This window comes from Trachurus trachurus (assembly GCF_905171665.1).
Source record: "Trachurus trachurus genome assembly, chromosome: 15".
NCBI classification, from domain to species: Eukaryota; Metazoa; Chordata; class Actinopteri; order Carangiformes; family Carangidae; genus Trachurus; species Trachurus trachurus.
Genome location: NC_139906.1, coordinates 26043407 through 26069509, shown reverse-complemented (window position 1 = coordinate 26069509; position 26103 = coordinate 26043407). Strand labels below are relative to the sequence as shown.

At 42.3% G+C, this 26103-nt stretch overlaps 1 protein-coding gene across 1 annotated transcript in view; it reads right to left on the bottom strand.

Moving 5' to 3' along the window:
• Positions 1 to 1479: 1479 nt before the first annotated feature.
• Positions 1480 to 26103, bottom strand: part of inpp5a (inositol polyphosphate-5-phosphatase A) — a 178023-nt gene continuing 153399 nt past the window's right edge. The window contains exons 12-16 of the mRNA XM_083988008.1: positions 19969 to 20042; positions 8842 to 8953; positions 3936 to 4004; positions 2426 to 2513; positions 1480 to 1598 (exon numbers count right to left, since the gene is read on the bottom strand). Coding sequence (XP_083844134.1) covers positions 2433 to 2513; positions 3936 to 4004; positions 8842 to 8953; positions 19969 to 20042 — 336 coding nt within the window. The 3' untranslated portion in view covers positions 1480 to 1598; positions 2426 to 2432. The remainder of the gene's footprint in view (positions 1599 to 2425; positions 2514 to 3935; positions 4005 to 8841; positions 8954 to 19968; positions 20043 to 26103) is intronic.

Genomic DNA, 26103 nt, shown 5'->3' with positions numbered 1-26103 from the left:
GATTTGTCTTTTTTTTTCTTTTTCTTTTTTAACTTTTTGCCTACAAACCAAGTCACACAAGACAACATAAATTCTGCAGCAGGCACAAAACCATTTCTACTTGCAGTGATTTAGATGAAAAAAAAAAAAAAAAATCACGGAAGATCAATCTGACAGCTTCACACAGTCTAAATTCTGTAGTGTAGTAAATGAAATCAATAAAAAGAAACAGTGGCGGCTCCTATCACCCCTGTAATGCTCAAATTATTTGCAGTGAAGGCTGCTGAGGGCTACATACAAAACAAATAAAAAGCAAGTCTCCCTGCTTCTTTCCCCACATTTAGAGTTTCTCTTTACACATGTCATAATCAACACCTATATACCATCTGACTTAAGTATTTTATATAACTCTTACACACTTCATCTCTGTGTAGGATACTTGGCACCATAATGCAGTAACAAAAATAGACAAAAAAAGTTTACATTTTAAAGATACCCAAGCCTATCTAAAATATCACATTCAGAACCATAATATTATAGAAATAAGTTAGAGTAAGAATAATAATGTGAGAGTGCTATATATGAAACATTATCTTATATACTTGCATGGTCTATGGCACTGCTTAAAACATTCTTGGATAGGCAATAAATCACTGAAGAGTTGTCTCTGTTTCTCCTCTTGTACTGACTCAAAGGTCACTGTTGCTGCGGGAACCAACTCCCCGTCTCTGCACTTCAGCATCAACATTTTGGTAAGAATTATAAATTATCTCTTTAAAAATGACAGTATATAAAATGAGACTCAACTGATGTGTCAGGCATGGCAGTGTGTTGTGCACACGACAACGGCAACAACGACAACAACGACAACTCAAAAACAAAACAAAATATATATATTTATATAGAAACTGCCGAAATAAAGTGAAAAGATTCTATCTATTCCAACAAAAGGGACCACAATGTTTGGTCGGAAAAGAGAACGGCACTAAAACCATCAACAACTCTATGTTATACTGTCCAATGTACAAATAAACCTAACAATATAGATATACAACTTTTTTTGCATTGCACTTTTCTTTTTTTTTTTTTTAAAACACCTTACATACTGTATGGAAAGTAGCTCCTATACATAGAGGCATACCTAAAAATGGCGAGTACGGTGTCTAAAAGTATGTAGTAGGGTTGATTTCAATTAGAGTTTTGGCAACAAGGCTGTGGCATGGAAAAGAGTCGTCCGTCCTTCCTTTTCTCTTCTTGGGGAATGGGGTTGCATGGCAACGATGAGGTCAGCGATGTGTGTCTTGTCTGGAGCCGGGCCCTCGGGTGCTCGTCCACATCTCAACAAGTGTTTTATGGAGAGAAAACGGCCGGTTTTCATATGAATGAGGTGTCAGGACAACTGCAACTGGTCAGCACTGCTGAAAAAAGTTTGTCTAGGCTCTTCAGTGTACGCTGTGCAAAGTGTGTGTGCATATACATGTTTGTGTGCATGTGTATGCCTGTGTGTCTGTCTGTGTGTGTGTGTGTGTGTGTGTGTGTGTTGGTGTCCTGTTTGTTTCTCTGGTGTTCTCACAGAGGCGCTTCGCGAAATATGTTCTCCCCCCTTTGGCAACACTTCCCTGCGGAGGAGAAGAAGGAGAGGGTTGATTCATAAATACACAGCAGTGGTTTCAACCTGAGAAAAACAACATGCCCTCTTAGGCCACTCTTCTCTGCTATGTTAAAGGGATATTTCAACATTTTGGCAAATTGGCCTATTGCCATAATCCCTTTAGTTTTAGGAGTAGGTTCATTACCTTTAATTGTCGGTGCAAGCTGTTTTTAGATCGGCGGGGCAGAGACGTGAGCTGCTCAGCTAATGCAACAGAGGCTCATGGTATTTCTACATTTCCCTCATCAAACTAAATACACAATCCAACAATAATTATGTAACATTACAACACATGAAGCAAACTCAGAACTACTTTGATGCCCAGCAGCCGGGTCTGGAATGTAGTTCCGGCTACACATTTGCCCCAAAAACAACTCTGTCTCGTAATGTTACATTATTATTTCATAGCGTGGTGAATGTGCAGGTCACAACTTGTCCACCAGAGTCCACCGTCTCTGCCCCGCCGATCTAAAAACAGCTTGCACAGACAATTAAAGGTAACGAACCTACTCTATATGGCAATAGGCGAATTTGCCAAAATGTTGAAATATCTTTTAAAATATGAAATGAAGCTTTAGTCTGTCAGTACATGTCTTAAAATGTCTGGAGCATTTTAAGCAGCACCCATGCATCATTTTTTTCCACTGATGATGTTTTATTCTGGAATAAAACTCTTCAAAAAGGGGGCAAAGCCGCCTCTAGAAAAATCTGTGCAAAGTCATGAAAAATCAAGCAAAACAAAGCAAAACATAGCAACAATGAGAAGAATTATAATAAAGAAAAATTAATATTTACCACGACATCACTGCACCACACAACACTTGTGCTTATTTGCATTAGGTTTACCTGCCCCCGCTGTTATTCGGAAGGACAGGAAGACAGGCTGGAGAGGGGGACAAAGACAAAAACCACAGTTAGAAACAAGGAGCTGGAGACTGTGCTGACGCTCCGTGGGACGAGCGTCGGCTCTCTGGCTCCCTCAGCACCTATGACACGCAGGTTAAACTCACATACCAGGCCCCGTGCGTTTTGGGGCCAGGGTGCTAACTACATCGGACATTTTTTAAACATAGCCCGCTGTGATTTTAGCAGCAGTGTGTGGTTCGGAGGTGACGGCCGCCGCGCTTCTCCGTCGGTGTGCTCGGGTCACCTCGCACACACACACCACTGTCTATATCACACTAAGTAATGATGAAAGACCTGACTTGAGGCGCCTCTCTTTTAGCATAACCCTCTGTCTGACACGGCCGCCTCTGAGGGAGCTGTGTGAAACGCTCTCTATACACTCAGCTCCAACAGACAGAATAACACTCCGCTCTGCAGCTTCATCCTTCACACTCTTTATGCTTCTTCCTGAAAATGTTGATGTGAAATTGAGTTATTTTGGTTGAAATATATTTGTTGCTCCACATGACATTTTTCTTAAAAACTAGAGCTGCAACAATGAATCGAACAATAATCGATTATTGAATTAATCGTCAACTATTTCGATAATTGAATAATCGGTTTAAGTAGTTTTTTAAGAAAAAAAAGTCAAAATTCTCATGCATTCAACTGCTACTTATAGACTTGCTTTACCTTTAGAAGTCCAAAACTCTTACCTATCAGGACATTTAAATATTGTATCATCAGAGTTAGAGCTGCAACAATTAATCGCATAGTCGATTATTAAAGTAATCGTTAACTATTTTGATAATCTAATAATCGGTTTGAGTAGTTTTTTAAGAAAAAAAGGCAAAATTCTCTGATTTCAGCTTCTTAAATGTGAATATTTCTGGTTTCTATGTACAATAAACTGAGTCTCTCTTTGGTTTGTGGACAGAACAAGACATTTGAGGACGTCATCTTGTGGTTTGGGAAACACTGATTGACATTTTTCAACAACTAATCGACTAATCGTTTAAAAAATCGACAGAATAATCAATAGTGAAAATAATCGTTAGTTGCAGCCCTATTAAAAACTCAAGAGGGATTGTTTAGGCATCAGAATGTTCATCTGCATTGACATTACGGGAAACTAAAACTTAAAACCTGAACTCAGAAGAATAGCAAATTAAGATACAATATTGAGATATCATTGATAAGTGTTACAAAAACAAAACAATTAAATAAAATACAGTAAAACTAAATCATATCCTTATTTCTAATGACATTATGAACTCCACATACAAGTAGTTGATTCCCCCAGTGAGGTGCAGATGTGCTGAGAGTTGGTCCACCCTCTCCAGCTGCACGCTCAGACTCACACACTTTACTCAACAACAGCACGACACAATCACACAGTGAGTGAGGGTTCCGTCGTTACCTTGTGGTCCCCCATGCAGACATTGGGCCCAATGTTATCATAGACTATAGACTTCTCTTCATTTTCAGGCTGCAAGAGACACAAAAACCAGAACGTTTGTGATGTGAACAGGTGATAAACAAGAGTTGTATTCATGATGTGAAGGAGCCGGCCCCCCCTGCCCCCCCCTCGCTGCTGCTACTGCTGCTTCTGCTGCTACACAGTAAATACACACAGGATGCAGAGTCAGCAGCACCGTGTTGGTGTTTACACAGGCTACTCATTACAGGCTTTTATCACGTTTTATGACATATTCATGGATGAGCAATCAATGTACCAGCTTCATTAGACACAATTAGCAGGATTATGTTGTTCCTTCCTTTCAAAGTAAAAGTCACCTGGGGGGTTTGCTGAATAAATCCAAGGTTCAGGCACAGGAGAGGTGAAATAACACAAAGCACAGTTTATTGCGCTGCCACTGAGATTCTTATTGTGTCGCCCATATGCGGTGAAGATCCCTGGGTAATATTTCCCATTTAAAATGAAACACCCACTGGACCTGATAAATAGCTGTGGTTTTCTCATATGCAGACACCAGAGAACCGTGGTAGCCATTAGTGGAATGAAGCCAATTTACAGGCACAAAGAATGAATCAGTGACCAACAGAGAGTCAAAAGCATATCTATCTATCTACAGGACATGTGCAACGCTTTATGATGATAGATTTAAGGCCAGACATTAAAGGTGAACAGGGTAAAATTTTTAAACTAAGAGATATCACCATGGAACTTCCCAAGTTTATCACTTATCAAGACAATTATTTTTTGTATTACAAGTTTTGTCAAATGGTATGTTTAAATATGTAAATTAGGCAATACCTAATTAAATATGCGCTAATTTGCATATATTTCCAGAACAGAAACCTGAACATCGAATAAAGCTACTTTTAACATTCTTGTTTTATTTTGTTGACACAATAGAGTAAAAAGAAAATTAGGGGGGATTTTGGATATCTCTTTTTATGTGTCCATTAATGAGAAAATACTGTCACCAGCCCTAAAAAAACAAACAAATTTCGCCACGTTTTATATGATATGATATATCAACAAACTCTCTCTGTAAAAACCTTCAGAATATAGAAAGGGATCAAAGAGGAGGGTTTGGTGTCTGTAAGTGCTGCTGAAGTTGAGATTGTGTGTGAGGTAAAACTCATTTTGAGAAAACAGCCTTTAAAGATTGTATTGTATAAATTCCATAGATTGTTATTGTCAATTGTACTTTTACGATTAGTTGCAGATAGAGAGGAAATGACAATGTTTGGAACCTACATTATTGTTTAGGGTAAAGAGAGCACAGTATGTCACAGTAACATGTTAACTTTTGGTGAATTTAGGAGAAATCTACCAACAAAAGAGACAAAATGAAGTGAAATAACCACCTTAATGTGGATTTCCTACCATTTCTTTCCCTTAGTCTGAAAGAAGACATGTTTAGGAAGTAAAGTTGCCCAAAGCCTCAAAGTTTGACCAGTGCGTGATGTTTTTGCCTGTAGTGCTCGCCTTAATGTTTCTGAGAAACTCAGGAAACATCACACATTATATACATTGTTTCGTTGAATCTTTTCCTCTCACACAGCGGCAGCATGGTGTCTGATTTATGGGAAACACACGGCTCAACTGAACTGAAGTGAACACACCTTCAGAAACTCAGCACAGTCTTTACTTTGAAACTTGTTCAGGGAAAAGAGAAATGAAAAGCGGGAGTGATTTACAAAGTGGACATTTGCCTCTGGGCCAGATTCACTTCCCTGTGTAATCTAAGAGCTCATCCCAGAGAATCGTGTTTCAATATCACTCTCTGCAACACAAAGAAGCTGTTACCCACTCACACATGAATCTGCAGACTGGAGAATAAATCACACTTGTCTGGTTGAACTAAAGACTTTTTAAACAGCCGCCACAACCCCCCCCAACACACACACACACACACACACAGAGAGGCTGCTGGGTGCTACCAGTTGTGACTCGGTGAGCTGCGCTATGGCACTTCAAGATGAGAAGAGACAGAGAGCATGAGAATGAACCATAAAGCGAAATCCAAATTAACTTCAGACCAATCCTGCGGCGGAGCAGGGTCAGCTCACCGTCTGCCTCCACCTCACTACCTTTCCTAGCGGGCCACGCACTGCCACCTTCTCTATTTGTCTGGCAGCCGGGGCCCCCGAGCCGCCGCCCGCCCGCTGCCTGCCACAGCCGCGGATACATTCATCAAACACACACTTGATAATTTACAAAGGCAGCATAAAATTGTGGATTTTCGGGCTGCATAATCTTTAGACAGATAAACAAATTACCCGGGGTCCCTACGGCAGAGAGGGAGCGCTCGCTCGGCTAAACATTCATTACCGGCGTTCCCAGAGCTGGTGCCGCGCCGCATGGCCGGCGGGCAACCTTTGGCGTGTTAGGGCTCGGCAAGCAGAAAAAAACATGATGGCGAGTTAACCGACCGTGCCATGATAGATGACGCCACACACCGGGCTGTTTACGGGCCCATGTCTCAACAATCTGTAACGCTGTGAGGCGGAGAAGCGTGTGCTCAGTGAATCATCAGCCAATCTGCGAAACACACTTACTGTTCCACTCCGTCCCCGCATTACAAGCAATTAGCCGCGTGCTTGAGGGGAAGAAAGGCAAACAACCCAGCTGTGGGTGTAAAAGTGGGTGAATCACTTCTTTTTCTATATACAGCTCTGGAAAAAACTAAGATACCACTTCAAAAATGTTCAGTTCCTCTGGTTTTACTATTCATAGCTATGTGTTTGAGTAAAATGAACACTTTTGTTTCATTCTATAACCTACTGACAACATTTCTCCCAAATTGGAAATAAAAATATTGTCATTTAGAGCATTTATTTGCAGAAAATGGCAACAGGTCAAAATAACAAAAAAAATTCTGGTGTTTTCAGACCTTGTATAATGCAAAGAAAACAAGTTCATATTCATTTTAAAACAACACAACACTACTTTTTAAACTTAGGAGGAGTTTAGAACTCAACTTTGGTGGATTAATCCCAATTTTTAATCGTAGCAGTGTTTTTTTTATTCATTTATAATCTTTCTTCCTCATTAAATATGATTTGGTTGAGGTGATCAGCTAAGTAGAGTGAGGTGTGCTTGTGTTGGAGTTCAATAGACACTGGAATCGATGGCTGCCATAGCTACATGTAGAGAAGCTGATTTATTAACAACATTTTGGACTTGGTCTCTTAATTTTTTCCAGAGCTGTATATACTGTATATATCATTGTGACTAATGAAATGGGTGAAACAAAGCAGGTGTTTATCAGGTTGAAATGCTCCACAGCTAACTGTACCACAGTCAGAGTTATTGTTCTGCTCCTTGTGATGCTTCAGTCAAGTGAAAGAAGAAAGCTCAGGAAGGAATTTCTCATTTGTGGCAGACAAAAGAAAGCCAAACTTCCTGAGCAGCCCCCCTGCTGCAGCGCGCTACTGTACAATACACTTTCACACACATTAACAGATGAAAGCCACTGGAAACACTCAGGCCTCAAAGCTTCAGCTTAATGGTTTAAGAACCCAGAGTTTAGGGATCTAAAACATACAAACTGATCTTTGGGTTGTCATAGCAGCCTGATTTCTAAATCAAGAGGCGAGGGCTCTGCGGAGTAAATCCAGCAAACAACACAGTCAGTCAGTCAGTCAGTCAGTCAGTCGGTGAAAAGAGAGAGGAGAGGTGGCAGATTGTCTGGGATGGGTCCTGGGTTTTATGAAGAAAATATAATAAGGCCCACTGGAACTCTATAAGCGCAGGGACATATACACTGTCTGGGTGGACCCACGGCTTAGTGCTCCAAATTAATATTTACATACACTTCATCCTCCCATCTGTGAGGCGGCAGGAGGAGGGGAGGGCGATGAGGATCAAGGACGATGGAGTTGTAGAAATAATTAGCAAGGTGTTAATAAAGAGCGTGTATATTAGCTGAGTGAGTGGGTGTGACATTTAGGTCAAAATATGAACAAATCTGACATTTAACCTTTATCTTGTGTCAACTTTCTGCTACCATCTCTTGTGTTTTGACCTGTATCTTAAATCAGCGGTAAAACACACTAAAAACATTTTTTTTCCCATCCAATTCGTTTTTCATCTCTTGGTTACATTGTTAGGCTTCTTTATCCATGAAAATGTTGGTTTTAATATTTTTGGTGTGCCCCCCTGGGCCTTTTTTGTCAGTATACCACTTGACTTCAATGTAACCTTCCTCTTGTCAGCTTTCTGCTGCCATCTCTTGTGTTAGGGTCGGTTCTGACCCGAGTCTTAAATCAGCTGTACATTAGCCTATACTATGCACTAAAAACATTTTTTTTCATCCAATCTGTTTTTCTTCTCTTGGTTACGTTGTTAAGCTTCCTTATCCATGAAAATGTTGGTTTTAATGTCTGGTGTGGACCCCTGGGCCTTTTTTGTCAGTATACCACTTGACTTCAACGTAACCTTCCTCTTCAGTCAGTTTTCAGCTTTCTGCTACCATCTCTTGTGTTAGGGTCGGTTCTGACCTGAGTCTTAAATCAGCTGTAAAACACACTAAAAACAGTTATTCATCATTTAATTTGTTTCTCATCTCTTGGTTATGTTGTTGGGCTTCCTGATCCATGAAAAGGTTGGTTTTGCACTCATAATTTCAGTTTGAACTCCCTAACAACACAAATTTTAGAATTTTGTGAAATTATTTTATTTTATTTTGTTTAAATATAAGTTCCATCCTGACAAAGTCCAAAAGCTGTTACGCAATAAACAAACTTAAACCTAAAAACGGGTCAGTGGCGACTCTAACACAGGTGAAAGGTTAAAAACAACCTCCAACCCCTGAGCTGGTCCAGTCCAGGAGTGGGAGGTTGATGCTCACCTTTAAGACCAGCTCTCTGGCAGAGGAAGACATGAGGATTCGGTCACACCAGGCGGGGCATCTGGTGTTCATGTACTGCTTCCCCTGGCTGCTGTCTTCACTGTACGGGTAGCTGTGAAAACACAAGGGAAAAAAACACCACCAATAAATGCAAAAGTACAGACACGTGTTGGTGTTGCGCATCAATAGGCATTTAGAAAGGTTTAGGTGGTGTCCAGGCAATAAGGAAACTTTGTACAGTATTCTAAAGGAACAAGACACCAAAGCAAAGGCAATAAGGAAAGCAGTAAATATGATGCATATGAATCAGAGTAATAAATATGAGACGTCACGTCATCTGCCTTATCTCTGAGACGGAGATCAAAATGTTTTCCCCAGAAAACAGGAGGTCCATTAGTATGACCAATCATCTGAGTAATCTCCTGAATCAACACACATGGATGGCTCAATCAAAGCAATCTTTCTCTGCCAACTGTGCAGGTTGTGAGTGTGTGTTTGCGAGCAAGACGGAGACAGTGCGAGAGAGAAAATAAAAAAAAATAAAAAAGAAGAGGCAGAATGAGAGCAATTTAAGCGGAGTGGGCCAGAGGGAGATTCAGTTGCCCATATGTATAGCTACATCCCTACATGGTCATCAAAAACAGATTAGGTGCCACGGCAAATGGCCAAGAGAGATTGTGTCTTGGAACAGCATGGAACAATTGCATGATTTAAGCGGCGGCGGGGGCTGCAGTCGGGTGGGGAGCCATTGAGCTGATACAGATTTACATTGTTGAGAATTCAATTTGCTCCTTCGGCTCATCAAAGTGCTTCAGATTTACACGCCACCAATCCAATTTGTTTGTCGGCATTCATCAGGATGTAAGAGCCGGGCTTACATACTGTAATACCAATCCAATTTGCTCCTGCAGCGCCACATGTGCTAACTGTAGCACAACACATAGTACATCTTCTCCGAGGACGGCCAATCCTAATGATAAAATAAACACACGCGCCGGGCTCTCCATTCATCACACTACCCGGGCTCTCACAGCTTAATTGGTCTTTGTGCTCACACAGAATATGTTTAATAAGCATTTGGTTGCAGTCGTTCTCTATGTGTGTTTGCGTGCATTCAAATGACTCTGCCTAATTCAACTGCTAGTTATAGACTTGCTTTACCTTTAGAAGTCCAAAACTCTTACCTATCAGGACATTAAATAGTTAGGGCTGCAACAATTAATCGCATAGTCGATTATTAAATTAATCGTCAACTATTTTGATAATCTAATAATCGGTTTGAGTAGTTTTTTTAAAGAAAAAAAGTCAAATTCTCTGATTTCAGCTTCTTAAATGTGAATATTTCTGGTTTCTTTGTTCCTTTATGACAATAAACTGAGTCTCTCTTTGGTTTGTGGACAAAACAAGACATTTGAGGACGTCGTCTTGTGGTTTGGGAAACACTGATTGACATTTTTCAACATTTTATTGACCAAACAACTAATCGATTAATCGTTTAAATAATCAACTGATTAATCGATAATGAAAAGAATCGTTAGTTGCAGCCCTAATCAGAGTGGTTACAAAATGACAGTTGTTGAGACAAATACATTTTGACAGATAGAGTCTCTTGACTGTGATGGAACCAAAGAAGAATTTAGAACTTGATAATTTTATCATGAATCCAAAGGAATTCAAAGCTCATGTCATTTATTTCAGATCAGTCTGTGACATGAGGTTCAAAACCATGTTTTCACATATTGAAGAAAAGACTGAAGATGTTTAGTAGCTGTGCAACTCAAATCCAGTCCGTCACTGGCAACTTCAGTACTGAACATTAAGATACTTGCAGTGCTGTTATCTTTTATATAACCATCTGTTATGGTGTTGCATTATTTCTTGTTTCTCTTTTTCTGCTGATCAGTTATAATCTTTGTCAAATAAACTAATAGATAAAAGTAAATATTCATCATCAGATGAAGTGAGGATTGGCCAACAGAAGATAGGTTCTCCTGTGATAGACTGCACCGGTGCCGACATGACACACTGACACTGTTCTGCCTATGATGAAGTCACACACACACACACACAAACACAGATATGTGCTGACACGATGACCATACATAATGACCATGTGCTATCTGTGTGAGTATGTTTTCTCACAGCCTCTGTGTTGGTTTGGGGTTAAAGCTAGGGCATGAAGGAGCTCATCAGCACACCACACACACTCACACAGTCACACAGTCACACACACACAGCCCCCCCACTAGGTGTACAAATAGACCTGCAGAGAGCTACTTAGAGAAGTTCCCTGCCTCCAATTAGCATTAATAGCACTTAAGCCGTGGGGGGGGAAATGCCCGGGGTTTTGCTATGCTAATCAAAGTGATCCTGGGATAAAAGGGAGCATGAAGAATGGATGAGTGACACAGATAGACAGGGAGGCAGAGGAGAGGGGATAAAGATGGATCAGACAGAAAGAGGCAGCGTGAGGGTGAAAAAGAGCAGAGTCTTCAAAGGGCTGCTGGAGCGGCTCCACTCCCGGGTGGCCCCGCCGCTTCCTGAGGGACCGTCCCCGTCCTGCTGGACACTCCTCCTATCAGGGACCCTCTTATAGCTTTATTGACTAACAAGCTGAGGTCATTTTGGTGTTAAACAGATTGAGAGAGAGTAAAGTTTCCCCCCCCTCCCTCTTCACCTCCTTCAAACAATGAACTCCTTCCTGATAGGAAACTTCCCAAAGCACTTCAGCAACAAAACCTCTGCTATCGTTCAGTCATTTTTGATGACAGGCGGCCATTGTAAAAAACTGATTAAAAATACTCAGCGTGGCCATTAAAGGGCCATTCTGCGTCCCGGTGTGTGTGGGTATAGGTTGTTTCCCTTGTCTGTTACACCGCACACTCCTTTGGCCCCAGTACAGATAACAGGTCTTAATGCAACAGCAAACAGTTGAATGGCGCGCTGGGGCCGCGTGATTAATGCGTCCGATTAGCGAGCGCACAAACTTATCAGCGAAGGTAAACGGTCCGAGAGGGCGTGTGGGCTGGAGGCCGTCAGCACATATCAGACCCTTATTGCCCGCAGCAAGACTAATTACACTAATTAATGGGCCGAGCTGATAACTCCAACAATCGTGTATCTGTATAAGGAGGGGGAGCTGCACTTCCAAGGTATCCACACACAGACACACACACACACACACCACTTACTCCGAGTCAAGACGTAAAATAAGAGGAAGTGAGAGGCTTTATTATAGGTTCAAACGCTAAGGGACAGATGTTAGAATGAAGGATCCATATGTTTCCAAGACAAATACATTGTTGACGGTTACAGGTCACCCACATATCAACACTTTAGTTTAGTTTTAGAGACAAATTTGTTCTTTCACATGCTCAGTTGGGCTGAAGGTTTCCCACAAACACCTGAGAATTCTCAAATAGATAGACAAATTTGTTGACCGAAACTAGATTTGAAAAATTAAAGAACGAAAACACAGATTTGGATTTGCCATCCTTCTAAAATTAAATCTAAAAGGAGGGTAATCTATCAAATCCCAAAAACTTTGAATCCAATTTTGAGCTGGTTTTCAGTGTGTACAAACTGTAACCACATCAGGCGCTGAAGATAACAGTCAGTATGCAGGAAAAAAAAAATCATAATTCATAACGAAAATGGAAGCAAGTGTTCATTTTGCTGTCTCTCTAACTGCTAGACTGAGATGGTTAAAGGTTGATTTATTATACACTGAATGCAAAGTCCAATATATTAAAAAGATTAGGATGCTTATATATCATATTATATTATATTGTATTGTATTGTATTGCACTGTATTGTATTGTATTTTATCGCACTGTATCATATTACATTACAGTATTAAGCTGGGACATAACATCTGTTTCACCATCCTTCCTTGTTCCCAGTGACATGTAAAGGGATCTGCACAGTGCTTTAAACAGATTGCTCAGGTCCAACAGGTCAAGTTTATATATAAAATGATACTTCACTTAGATGCTACTAAAGTATAGAAGTGACGTTTCTGACTCTCATCAGTAATAATAATGATGCTGAGATTTCGTGTGATTGTTGTTTCACCACCCGTCTTTGTCCTGTTCAGTGGTGGTTCTAATCTTTTACGACTCTCACCTGCTTGTTCCTCCATTGTTTCGTGTTGCTGACCACATACGGTCAAATATCGAGACCACCCCCGCCCCCCCCACCACCACCACCCTGCCCATCCAGGGCCCATTCATTCATGCTTGGTTTGGGGTTTAATGTTTGACTTGGCTGCTGACACATTACTCACATGTGTTCCGGTCGCTGTCAGCTTGTTTATCTTGCAACAGTAAAAAAAAAAAAACAACTGGCGAAGTGGGAACAGGCCCTACCTAGTGTGTCACCAAGCCTCACCCAGCAGACACAGAGGCTACTGTCACATACAAGCTGCCGCGGATACACACTGGATTTCAATAGCCCTGTTTTCTAAACATTAAAACAATGAATAATTTAAAGGGATATTTCAACATTTTGGCAAATTGGCTTACTGCCATAATCACTATAGTCTTAGGAGTAGGTTCATCACCTTCAATTGTCGGTGCAAGCTGTTTTGAGATCAGCGGGGCAGAAACGTGAGCTGCACAGTGCACAGTTCACCTTTTGCTCATCAAACTCATCAAATACACAATCCAACAACTCCAAAATGCTCTGGTGGACAAGTTGTGACCTGCACATTCACCACGCTATGAAATAATAATGGAACGTTATGAGACAGAGTTGTTTTCGAGATAAATGGGTAGCCGGAACTACATTCCAGACACGGCTGCTGGGCGACTTACATAATTATACGTTATTATTTCATAGGCTGGTGAATGTGTAGTTCACAACTTGTCCGCGAGACAGTTTTGGAGTTGTTGGATTGATGTGTTTGATGAGGGAAACATGGAAATACCGTGCAGCTCGCGTCTCAGCTCCGCCCATCTCAAACAGCTTGCACCGTCAATTAAAGGTAATGAACCTACTCCTAAAGCTACAGGGATTATGGCAATAGGCCAATAGGCCAATTTGCAATGTTGAAATATCCCTTTAAAGATTTAATAAAATGTGTAAATGTGAAGAGTTTGTGATAAGACAGACTACCAACTACCAGAGCAGAGCTTCCTGTCCCACATTCTCCTGTCTTCTGAACAAAAGCTGTTACTGTGTCCTACATTATGACAAATAAGTGACAGGCCAAACAGTGGACTATTCACTTGCCTAGTATTTAATGAGGGCAATATAAACTTGGATACACAGGCAGGGCAAGAAACTACAGATAAGAGTCATAGGATCGGCAACATGGGGTCAAGGGTCATCATGGGATGTCGGAGTGGCTGGTGGAGGGCCGGCATTGGCTAAAAAAATCAGAAACAGTGGGTTTCAAATGACTAGCTGCCCCTACAGCTATGTTTGTTTGCCGTTGTCAGGGGAGGCTTGGCAAAACACACACACAGGCGCACACACACACACATACACAGATTCAAAAAGATCAGCCAAATGCTATCAATAAAGCTGAATGTTTGCTTCAGTTTGCAGAGCTGGGAGGCTCGCAGGCACAACATTGGCATAGTGCAGTACAAACAGAGTGAAATGCCATCAATAGCTCATGGCTCGCAGCCTGCCGGGGGTTCAGCTATGACACGTTCTGCCTTTAACTGCTCTAAATGAAGACAAGAAGACACAGATGGCGTCCGTTTCGTTCTCTCCATGTAAGATTGTGGAAACAAAGCCTCCCCTCTCAGTGGCATCATCTCAGACAAGAGGCAGTGACACACGACAGTGAACAATCTTCAGCTATTATCACCACAATGGGCTCTCATCATTTTCACGGGCTCTCCAGTAGTTAGAATGATGGATGTGCTGATGGTTGTAAAACAATGTTCCTGTTCAGTAGATCAGCCTGTGAACCCTGGGATGGTGTGCCACACGCTTACAGCGGCTCAGACACACTCCTAGGACCAAACCCGCTCCTCTGCTGCACCACGGCACCACTGTTCACAGTGCAGAGAACAAAAAGCCTCCTTCATACAGGACGCACACAGCACTGTTACAGGACTAATGTATTCACAGTGAAATACACATGGAGAGAGGGTGACATCACTCGTACAGGCCCTCTGAACGCAGCACAAACATCTGTGTGAGCACTTCCTATGAGCTCCAAGGACTCTTGAGGAATTCTCCATCGCTCCGTTAACTCACTCATGTGCACTTATTAGTGTAGCAGATTCACCAAAACATTGTCTCACTTGAGCGGTGAAGTCTTTCTGGAGTTTATAAAAAACTGTAGAAGCAGCATGCACATCCCAAAAAAATAGAACTGGGTACTAGACAAAAAATTTATCAAAATAGTAAAACACAAGGTCTGCACACCAGAAGTATGGGATGTTTCGGGTACTTATCACCAAAACACGAGGTGATAATGAGCTTTGGAGCTACTTCTGGTGTGCAGACCTTATTTTGCTGATGTTGTAAATCAGGGGTCACCAACCTTTTTCCCTCGGAGAACTACTTTTACAAAATAACAATGGCCGAGAGCTACTCGTGTTTTGTAACATAAATTCTTTACATTCGTAAAACAAAACTGTGTTTCCCTCTCTTCATGGAAATAGTCTGTCTTTAGCCTCTATCATACTGATAACTGAAATGATCACTGTCAGGTATTGTCCCTTCTCTATTAATATGAAAGGAGGCTGAAAATCACAGGACATGTCTGTTCTGATGATACAAGTCAGTGGTTTTGAAATGTGTGTTTCTCTTCGATAATACACATTCTACATCCCGGGGCAGACAGGGAACAGGGATTTGACACTACACCGACAAGCACTGAGGGCCGGGTAGCATGTCGCTGTAGGAGAAGCAGGCCCGTGGAGCTGATTGGTCGATTCTTATCACATGACATGCAGTGCGCTTGCTGCCTCCCAAAAAGTTGAGATCTTTCCACGCCATGGAAATGCGCGAAAAAACGTTACGGCTTCGCTTTAGTTGTGAGCGAGCATGGTGCACATCTACACGTTACATCTGAATGGCTCCATGCACATACACACACTTTAACCAAGGTAGCCCGCCTTGCAGGGAAATCCTGGATGTAAGGTGCAGGTTTGCTGAGTGACCAATCCAATTTTCAAATGCATGTATGATCCATTAATCCTTTGGCAAGCTACTGGGAAAGGGGCTGTGAGCTACTGATAGCTCTTGAGCAATGTGTTGGAGACCCCTGTTGTAGAGTTTCCCAGCATCCTCATGGATCCTCAGCTGTGGAAAATGCATGCTAACGTGCTAAGGCTGGTCCCAGGATGCATCTCACACAGTGAAGACACAACTGTTTATATTTCTGGCTCCTCACTGCTTCACCTCCTGACCTCTGGGCCGTACCCTAGTGCTCCTGCTTGTCCCAAAGTCTAGACTACACCAACACTGGAGCCATCCTGTCAGGTCTGAGGCCTCCCCATCATTCTATATGCTGAGAGAGACAGCTTCTCCTACACAATGAAATACATAGAAGTCAGAGAAGTATGTGTATTTAGGGGATGCCCAAAATGCAGCATTTTAAGTTTTTGGCAGCCAAACCTTTAGAAATGTCCAGCTTGATCCCAGTAGGGGATTTTAAACTCATTTTAAGGGCACTGAAAAAAGCACTATTGGAAACTCGTTCCTGTTTTTAGTAACTAGCGAAACTATCTGTGATGCTAACCCTCCTCTCCTCCATGTGCATTTGTTTTCAATGAAGCCGGTGAGAAATCAATCCACGGAGCGGTGGATAACGTTATTTATCATCTACCATGTTACCATGTTATGTGTATATTTGTGTAGTTTAATCTGTCATAAACAAGAGATTACGGGTTACGAGGCGCGTTTGTGTGGTGGTGCCGCAGAGACGAGAGCTGGGACACCGGGACGGAGGCTCTGATCTTACAAGGTTGGTTTTCAGTCAAGAGACGCTAGGTGGAAGGCAGAGAGCCTCCATTCTCCCTGGAACAAGTTACAAGTCATTGATTTAACCAGCACTAGGACTCTGAAGCTGGTAAATTAAGGTAAAAATGTAACATAGTTCTTCTTTAAATCTGCTTCTATTTGGCATTTTTATGTAAATGTTATTTATTGTATTGTAAGTCTGTCTGTCTGTAACTAATTGCTGTCCATCTGAAACAGGTCTCTCTTAGATGGGACCCCCTGCCTAGTGACACTATAGTACCCTGATCTTGGCTCCTCTTCCTCACGTCTCCTTCACAGTTCCAGACATGGCACAGATGCCTTTTTTACTTTTCTTCTTCTTGCCACTGCACAACTCCCACACCATCTCCCTACCCTGAAATCACTCAGGATTTGTCCATCGATGGAGTTGTTCCTCCGCTCTGATGTCACTCAAAATCTCCCTCAAAGCCCACTACCAGTAACCACGTTACAGGCAGAATACATTCTTCCACTGCTCCCTCATTGTCCACTGCATTTCCTCCTGCAGCCGGGGTCCCGATTCAATTTTTGCATCGATCTTGTGCAAAAAAAGGGCAAAGAAATCAGATCAGAGGAGTACTAAAAGCTTTCCCTTAAATCAATCAAAATACATGAATAAGTTACAAGGGCCTTAGTATGTTTTAGGGGATATTACCTTTGTTATGCCATTTCAAATATGAAATCAAAGCACCATAATGTATAGTATCATTATTTTTAGTCAAATGGCCATGCTGTAGCATGTGCAAAGATAACCACATAATGGCTGAATGGAGTATCATACATTACGCCCCACGGAGAAACTCTGTCTAAATAAATGATTGGTTTCTGATTACTTCTCTCCCAGAACGCCGGCTACGAAAAACCCGTAACCGTACATGTGCGTGTATATAAGTCGTGCTGCGGCCAATCAGAGCGCAGCAGCCAACTGGCTCCAGATCCAACTGTGACAAGGCCCGGGCAAATTCCTCACCCCGGTGCCCAAGTACTTAGACTTGTCACGGCCAACTTTGACAGACACCTTCTTGAAAGTAAAGAAATGCATTTTACAGCCTGAAGCCTCTGCAGCAGCAGCGTCGAGAGAAGAATTCATGTGTCTATGTTCGAGGGACAGAGATATATGTCTGCCAGGAGTGGATGTGCATTCCACAAAAAAAATGAAACAAACTGCTGGCCAGGGACGCTTCAGCTGTAGAAACATGGTCAAAAATAGAAAGCAGCGGACATTACATTTTTTACACTGTCACTTTGTCACCCACCTCGGCTCAGCCCTGACCACTCCGACCCAGCGGGCAGAATTAACTTGCAGATTAAATGTTTGCAACGACTATTGATTTGCAGATTTGAACAAAAGTGAGCCGTGTGCTCGCATGAGTGTGTGTGTGTGTGTGTCGGTGAGGGTGTGTTCTGATGGCCTGCATTAAAAAAGAGTAATAACCTCACAGATGGCGAGGGGCTGGTCCGGCGCAGGCTATGAGATGGAGAACAATCCTTGAGGCTTGATTGCTCAAGGAGCACAAGGCAGACCTGACAGGGGGAGGGGAAGTGGTATATGTATGTGTGTGTGTGTGTGTGTGTGTGTGTGTGTGTATGTGTGGAGGGTGTGTGCGTGTGGGAAGTGGGAGGAGGGGGTTGTTTAAGTTTAACTAGGCCACTGCTAGCCATTACAAGGCAGACAATGTAATATGACGCACACACACAGTAGATCAAATCAAATTTCTTATGCTGCTCCCGAGTTTCATCTATTTGATTCATCATCGCCTCAAGTATGTGGAAATCATTTGTATTCTCCCACAGCCGCGCATTCATCCCTCCCTGTGGAGAGATGATTCAGTATTATATGGATAGGTGCAAAAGTCAGCTAGTGTAAAAGGACAATAAATCCACCTGTCACTTATGCAAAGTGATGTAAATGGGGTCTCTGATTAAGACACAGAGTCATTTAAAAAACAGGGACTGGCAGAACCTTGACACACACACTCTCACACACACCGTTTCCCCGGCTGGTGCTACACATGTATGCACACACTCAATTTGAAAATCGCACTCAAAGCCATACACACACACACACACACACACATACACACACTAAAATCCCCCGCCGCCCTGCGCCTGCCACTAGAGCAGTTTATCAAGTAATTATTGTTTGATTACAGCGTTTCATTATCTGCACTGATTGAGTCACAACCGACGGCAAAGGTCAAGCACCATTAACGCGCTGCTCCCGAAACATATTTCCACGCCGGCCGCATGTTTGCCCTCCCTCTCCTCTGAAAGGGCTAATTGCAAATGCATTTGTTTGAGGAAGAGGAGAGGAGAGGAGACTACCCCGCTCCAATCTCCCATAAGTCCCACTGAGACAGAATACCAATGCAGGCCAAAGACAACGCACAGTGACAAACACTACGCACATATACGCGTAATACACATGGGAGCAGTTTGGGACCTTATCCAGTTATATTTAACAAGTGATAGCCATCAAACACAGATCCAGCAGAGTAGCATTTTGAACAATAAGAGAGGGGGGGGGGGGGCTGACTCCTGGTTTTACATATTAATAATGACTCCTCATCTCATGACTAAGATCACTGCGGTTACCAACATTAGATGGGGCCTGTGTAGAGAAACCTGCAGCTCAGGGTCTGCTCTAATGAGGGCATTTCATCCAATCAAGACCCTGCATCTTCAAATTAAAGGTTAGGGTTAGGGTAAAAAAATTACCCCAGTTTCATCCCGGATTTACTCGAAAATAGAATTTTGCATAAAGTTTGGGCTACATCGTCCGATAGATGAGTTATTACACTAATTTTATGACCCAGAGTGGAATCAAATTCATTTTTCTTTTCTGTACACCTTTAAAAACATAATGATTTGTTAAAGTTTCAAATAGACTGAAGGAAACCTCTATGAATTCTTTCATTGCACAAAACAGACTGTACCAAAGTTTTAAAAAAAAAGTTGAGATCAACACATGTTAAGAAATTCACAGTTATCCATTCAGCATTGGTTTTCAGTCACAAGGAAAGAGTTGGACAGAAAGGCTAATATACACACCAACACCATCCTGGATGAGTGGCTCACACATCCAGGACCTGATACTGTATCATTACAAGGATTTCAGAAAGAAAAAGACAAGAAAAAAATATGAAGCTAACGTCTCCATACCTGGGTGGGAAGGCGATCTCCAGTTCGTGCAGTCGATCCTTGAAGACAGACAGCTCTTTGTCAAACTCTAAAAGCTGCAGAGAAACAGAGACACAACAGGAATAGTCAGAGAGGTTCTTCACTATTTTTAATAGGAGGGGGAATCAAACACAAGCTGGTTTCCACAGCAGACCTCTGGGCATTTGAAGGTCCTGATGAAAAGTCAGTGAGCAGAAATGTTTTTTTTTATTCATAGGTTTCAGAGAAAAGGATAAACCTATACAGATCAAAGACAACTTCTGTCTCCTTCTGACTCAGACATCTAAATATGATGTCTCATCTCAACTGAGAGCAGTATCAATAGGCCTCAGTGTGGATAAGGCTGAACCAGAGTCAGACGATATCGAGGCCTATAGTTTTACATCAACACAGCCCAACTTTGACAGCCACTGCCTAGTTGTTGGGAGTGTTCCCCGTCCCGTCCCATCCACACACTCTTCATCAATCATGTCTCCTCACCCAGCTGTACTCCCTCACCAGAGTCTACACACATCCTTCCCCCAATTTCCCCCCTTTCACAAAACCCATAAATCATTAGTGAAATGTGCAATTAGCGGCTTCTTGTACACATTAATTATCTGGGAGATGAACAGGTAGCTCGGGCACCTGCATGACTACCTCCCTGAGAGACTGACGGGCGACGTTTCCCGGCAACCCCCGGAGGAAACCCCCCCCGCCCGCCCTTCCTCCTCCGCGATAGCCCCGCCCCCTTTCCTTTCAACCAGGAAAAGGTGTCAGGACGGAGCTGCGACGTGTTAGTTTAGTAGTAAATTGGTCTGTTGTCCATGTTTCAAACACAAGGCGACAATTATGTCCTGATGAAGACGCTGCCAGCCTGACAGCAGCTGTAAGGAAGCCTGACATTAATGACATTACATTGGTGTATTACATGCAGCGATATGTTGACGGATACATGATGAAATATCAGTGTTGTGCACACAGGGGAGGGATATCTGGAAGGACATCCTCACAAGGTGGAGACATGGGAGGAAGGTATTATTACTACGCCGCACTGACATCTTTATGTTGTGCATATGTGAGCATCTGAACAGCGTTTGTCTTCACACGACTGCCGAGAACACGTGTAAATAAGACAAAGCCGGGTATCTGCTCTCTCTCTGTGTGTGTGTGTGTGTGTGTGTGTGTGTGTGTGATTATGTGTCAGTGGTGTAGAACAGTGGCCATTACTTGCAGGCAGAGGGGCCTCCCAGACGGAGTCTCGGTGGTTCAGGAGGGCAGATGTGGCGCATTCATCAAACTCACACTGCCGGGGTCACAGGAGAGACTCACACACTGTGGATGAGGGATGGCAGAGCAGGGGATGCAACCCCATGCACACTCCACTGTACACCCTCTATCTCACCATCTATCCACTGAGAGCTTTCACTGCTCTGTGTGTGTTAGAGTCTGACTGACGGTGGATTTTACAACAGTCGATAACAATATTGTTCATATCAACATGATAACATGTTTGGAGGGAGTTACTGGAGTGTTCTTAACCTTCATCTTGTGTCAGCTTTCTGCTACCATCTCTTGTGTTAGGGTCAGGGATCAGCTGTAAAATACACTAAAAACATTTTTTTCATCCAATTAGTTTTTCTTCTCTTGGTTACATTGTTAGGCTTCTTTATCCATGAAAATGTTGGTTTTAATATTTTTGGTGTGGGCCACTGGGCCTTTTTTGTCAGTATACCGCTTGACTTCAATGTAACCTTCCTCTTGTCAGCTTTCTGCTGCCATCTCTTGTGTTATGGGGTTGATTTTGACCCGACTCTTAAAGGTATAATATGTAGGAATTACCCCCATCTAGCGGTGCGGTTGCATATCAGAACGTGTTCTTGATGTTGCATTCACGTGAAATGGGGCAGACGTCAGACAGAGAACAGACGCTGCATGTAACAGGATAAACAAGTGGTCCGCCAGCACGAGGCAAAACAATACAGGCGTGACAATATGTTGTCATGGTGATGTCGTATTGTTTACCTGACCCACGTTTTACCGTCTTTCTCTCGTCGAGTAAAATGACATCCGGTTGGTTTGCCGACGGAGGCGCTGATGTTGCATTCAGCTGCATTCAGGTGCATATTTGATTTTTGCTAATAAAAAGCCAAATAAGTTACACACTGGGGCTTTAAATCAGCTGTAAAACACACTAAAAACAATTATCATCCCATTTGTTTCTCATCTCTTAGTTACGTTGTTAGGCTTCCTCATCCATGAAAAGGTTGGTTTTACACTAAATGATTTCACTTTTAACTCTCATTGTATTTATCCTTGGTCCTTTTAACCTGGTCATAACCGACCCTAACAACACAAATGTCCTAATTTTTAACTGGAGCATTTTAGAATTTTGTGAGAAAAAATAAGTTTTGTTTTATTTTATTTAAATAGAGGTTCCTGACAAAGTCAAAAAGTCTTGATGCAATAAACACATTTATGTGTTACTTTTATGCATTAAAAACCTAAAAACGGGTCAGTGGTGACCGGAACACAAGAGGAAGGGTTTAAACCCATTAAAAATCAGAATAGCACCGCTGATGCCAGAGACTACACTCTGACCTTTGACCAACAAAAATAAGTGCTGATGATACAACTCCACACCACAAATTTAAATGAAATGCTGAGTTGGAAGTGGAGAAAATGCATCAGGAGCTCTAAAGGACCAAACTTGAGATGGAGCAGTGGATGTTACAACTGGTTAAGAAGGAAGTAGTGTAGGGAAGGATGTGACTGGCGTTTTTTTTTAGGAAAGATCCTGTAAATGTTAAGGACCTGCAAACAGAAAGAAAACCAGACTCATCTTGAGTTTGCGCATTATCTTGGTGCTGGGCCACATGCGGATAGTCTGTGAGAATGAATGACGCTTGAACAATGCAAACATTCTGTACCAGTGTGTATAGCTATACTACATCTGTGAACAAAAGGCAACATGGACATCAGTTGGTTGGTCAGTGCTCTGAGTCCAGTTTGACCTAGATTCACTTTTCATGACCTGGATGAGTGAGACCCTGCACAGAGTTCAGTTGAATAAAACCATTAGCTGGTGTCTCCCTCCTTCTCTGGCCTGGCTCTGAGCCGGGTCCTGACACTGTGGCAGTCAGAAGTCAGAGGTGCAGTTGTGTCTCACTGAAGTTTCACTTCATCTCACCCCTTCTTCAACCCACAACACTCCCTGCTAACCCTCAACATTGCTTATTTAGAAAGTGACACTGTAGAAACTATGCATGCACTGTAATTAAAGACAAACTAAAGCTACTGTTATACTCCTCAACTATTTAAAGGAAAGTATTATATTACTTTAGTTCTGTATTTTCTTCATGAATGAAAATTTTAGAAACAAAACAACTTATAAAACGTAACATATTAATTATTCTACATACATATAGTCACAAGGACCATTTGTCTACATTCTTAGATAATTAAATTAATATTGTGCTCATATTTTCATGCAAACAGAATATTTTTATATTGCAGCTCTGCAGCCTGCAAACTGAAGACTTCCTCCAGCACTAAACACACCGACCCTTTAAAGCAGACACAAGGTAAACCCCACTGTCTATGAATGAAACTTCATATGGAAACACTATGTAGCGGATGTGCTCATCACGCTCTGAGCTTTTTATGTCGTCTGTGCTTTCACTCCTAGATACTGTTGCTAATAATTGCTATCTGCAGTTCAGTTAGAGAGATTTAGTAGTTTTCACTTTTTCAACATTTAATTAACAATATGTTTTATTTATATTTTAATGACTTGCTGCCATAATGTCTAAAGAGAAGGATGTAAACATGCTCTCTAGTGGACAACCTATAAAATGACATTTTTCGGCTTCCTGCTACATTTAGTGTGTGTGCATGTGATATATGATGCAATATTGGACTAAGGTGAAAGGTGTTTATGTAAGAGTTTATTTAGCGATGCAGGGTTCAAATCAATAACTACCAATCACATGTATCAATGTACGTGGTCAGAGGTGTGTGTCTGTTTGAGGTAAAGCTCCTCAAGTGTGTGACACAGTTTAAACAGCAAAAGCATGAGCAACATATGGCTGTGTGTATCTACAGCACGGGGGCTTTAACTGAATATTGAGTAAGCTGCAAATTTCACACTACATTTCCTCCCAGGTCAATTAAGCAGAACGCTCTGCTGCTCCGCTAGGTGAGAAAAAAACAGCTCGTATTGGTTCAAGGTGTCATGACTTGATAAAGCCGGTGGGGGGGGGGTTTGGGGGTAGTCTGTCAAGCAGAAGTGACCTTGGGAGTTGTGTCGATGATGCAGCTCAGAGGGAAAAAGATGAAGAAGTGTCTGAGTAAAAACTAGCCTGTCATTGGGCTCAAATTTCTGCCTCTGCTTGGGCGATCAGCACACTCCTAAATCAGAGCGCCGGTGATAGTTAAGAGGCAGGAATTTGAGGGAGGTAAGAAGAGAGGGACGCGAGGGCCGTGGCCCCCGACCGTCCCCCTCAGTGTGCCGGCTCACTGTCCACCACCTGTAATTGTGCTTTGATTTACGCATTGTCAAATAGGGCCTGTGACAACACCTGCTGCCATTAAAAACCATCAATAAATGTTGGGGTGAAAGGTCATTTAATTTGATTTTTACACCGCACACTTGGCTTTCATTGCGGGGGCTGTATTTTCATGGGCTCTTCATTATTATGTGTGGAATAAACTGTCTCTGACAGGGCTGGGGTGGTGGATGGGAGGGGCTGGGGTGGGGTGGGGAGGGGGGTCCACCCAAAATAAACCCAACACCACAATGAACTGCAATAGAGTCTGCCAGTAAACCTGGAACTCTGGTTCTCTCAATATGTTTTTTGAATGGGATTTTGGTGAAATACCTCAAATCAGGTCTGTGGTTAAGAAAAGCTTAAGCGACTTTCAGGTTTTGTTCTAGGACATAAAAAACGCCAGTAATACCGTACTGGAGAATTTTGAAGCTTTTACGTGTGGTAAAAAAGGCGGTTGCTAACAAGTTGCTCAATACATCTACAAACCCTGTCAGGGACATTAAACGTCATCATCCCCAACAGGCCAGAGTGTTCTTATGGATGTTATTTTATGTTATTTATGGCTCTTAAACAAGTAAAAACACTCCCATTTCTGCAATGTTTTTAAAATAAAGCAGCTGAAATCAGTGGAAAGCTTAGTGGTGGTGACGTCCGTTAAAGCCTAACGTTAGCTTTTTACTTCTGGCCATCGCATTTAAGCTTCAAATACGGTAGAAAATGTTCATATGTAAAGATTATCTCGCTGAACAAAACTTGTATCATAAACTTGTGTTATTTTCTGACATAATCCAAAAGGCAATGCAAAAATCCCATTCACTTTCTTTCCCTGAAACCAGCACCGTGATAAACTTCCGGGTTTTGACATCAGCCTTGGCAACACTCCATACAGTAGAATGTTAGTTTCAAGTCTGTTAAAATGTGTAAGTGGGGAGGAAGGAAGGAGAACTTTACATGGGGAGGAGTGAAATTAGATGAGGAGCTCTGATACAGATGGAGGAAGTGATTTCATTAAGGACACCAGAGGAACAGGCTGTCGTAGTGAGACATAAAACTATTCATTCTCATAAAGCTACAGTATGTAAATTGACTGCTCGGAATGAAGTCCAGCTAAAGTAAAAGATAAAACACAAGGCAGGATTAGTTTATAGAAATCCCTTCAGGTCAGATTTCATTTAGCACGGCCCCTGTTCGGAGCTCTGACAGGTAAAATATGAAGCAGCAGCATTTGTTCTGGTGTTTTTTATGTTCCTCTCATGTTTAAAGTGTTTGTGGGCTTGAGTAACGCTGAGGGCTACGCCGCCCGCATGACAAGGAGAGGCAGGCCAGACAGAAAGGTTCATCACTTACTACAGCTAGTACACAAACACACCCTCCTCTCCCAGCCCCCCCCACCCCCTTCCCCATCTGCCGACACCACACTGATAAAGTTACAATAAAGAGATACTGAAACAAAATCAATGGGGACGGCCCTGTGGGTGTGTGTGATCCTGGAGAGGGAGAGATGGTGCAGATCTATGGATGCACGGCGCAAACATGCACTGTATGCATGCACACACACACACACACACCTCCCATCTCTCCACCGGAG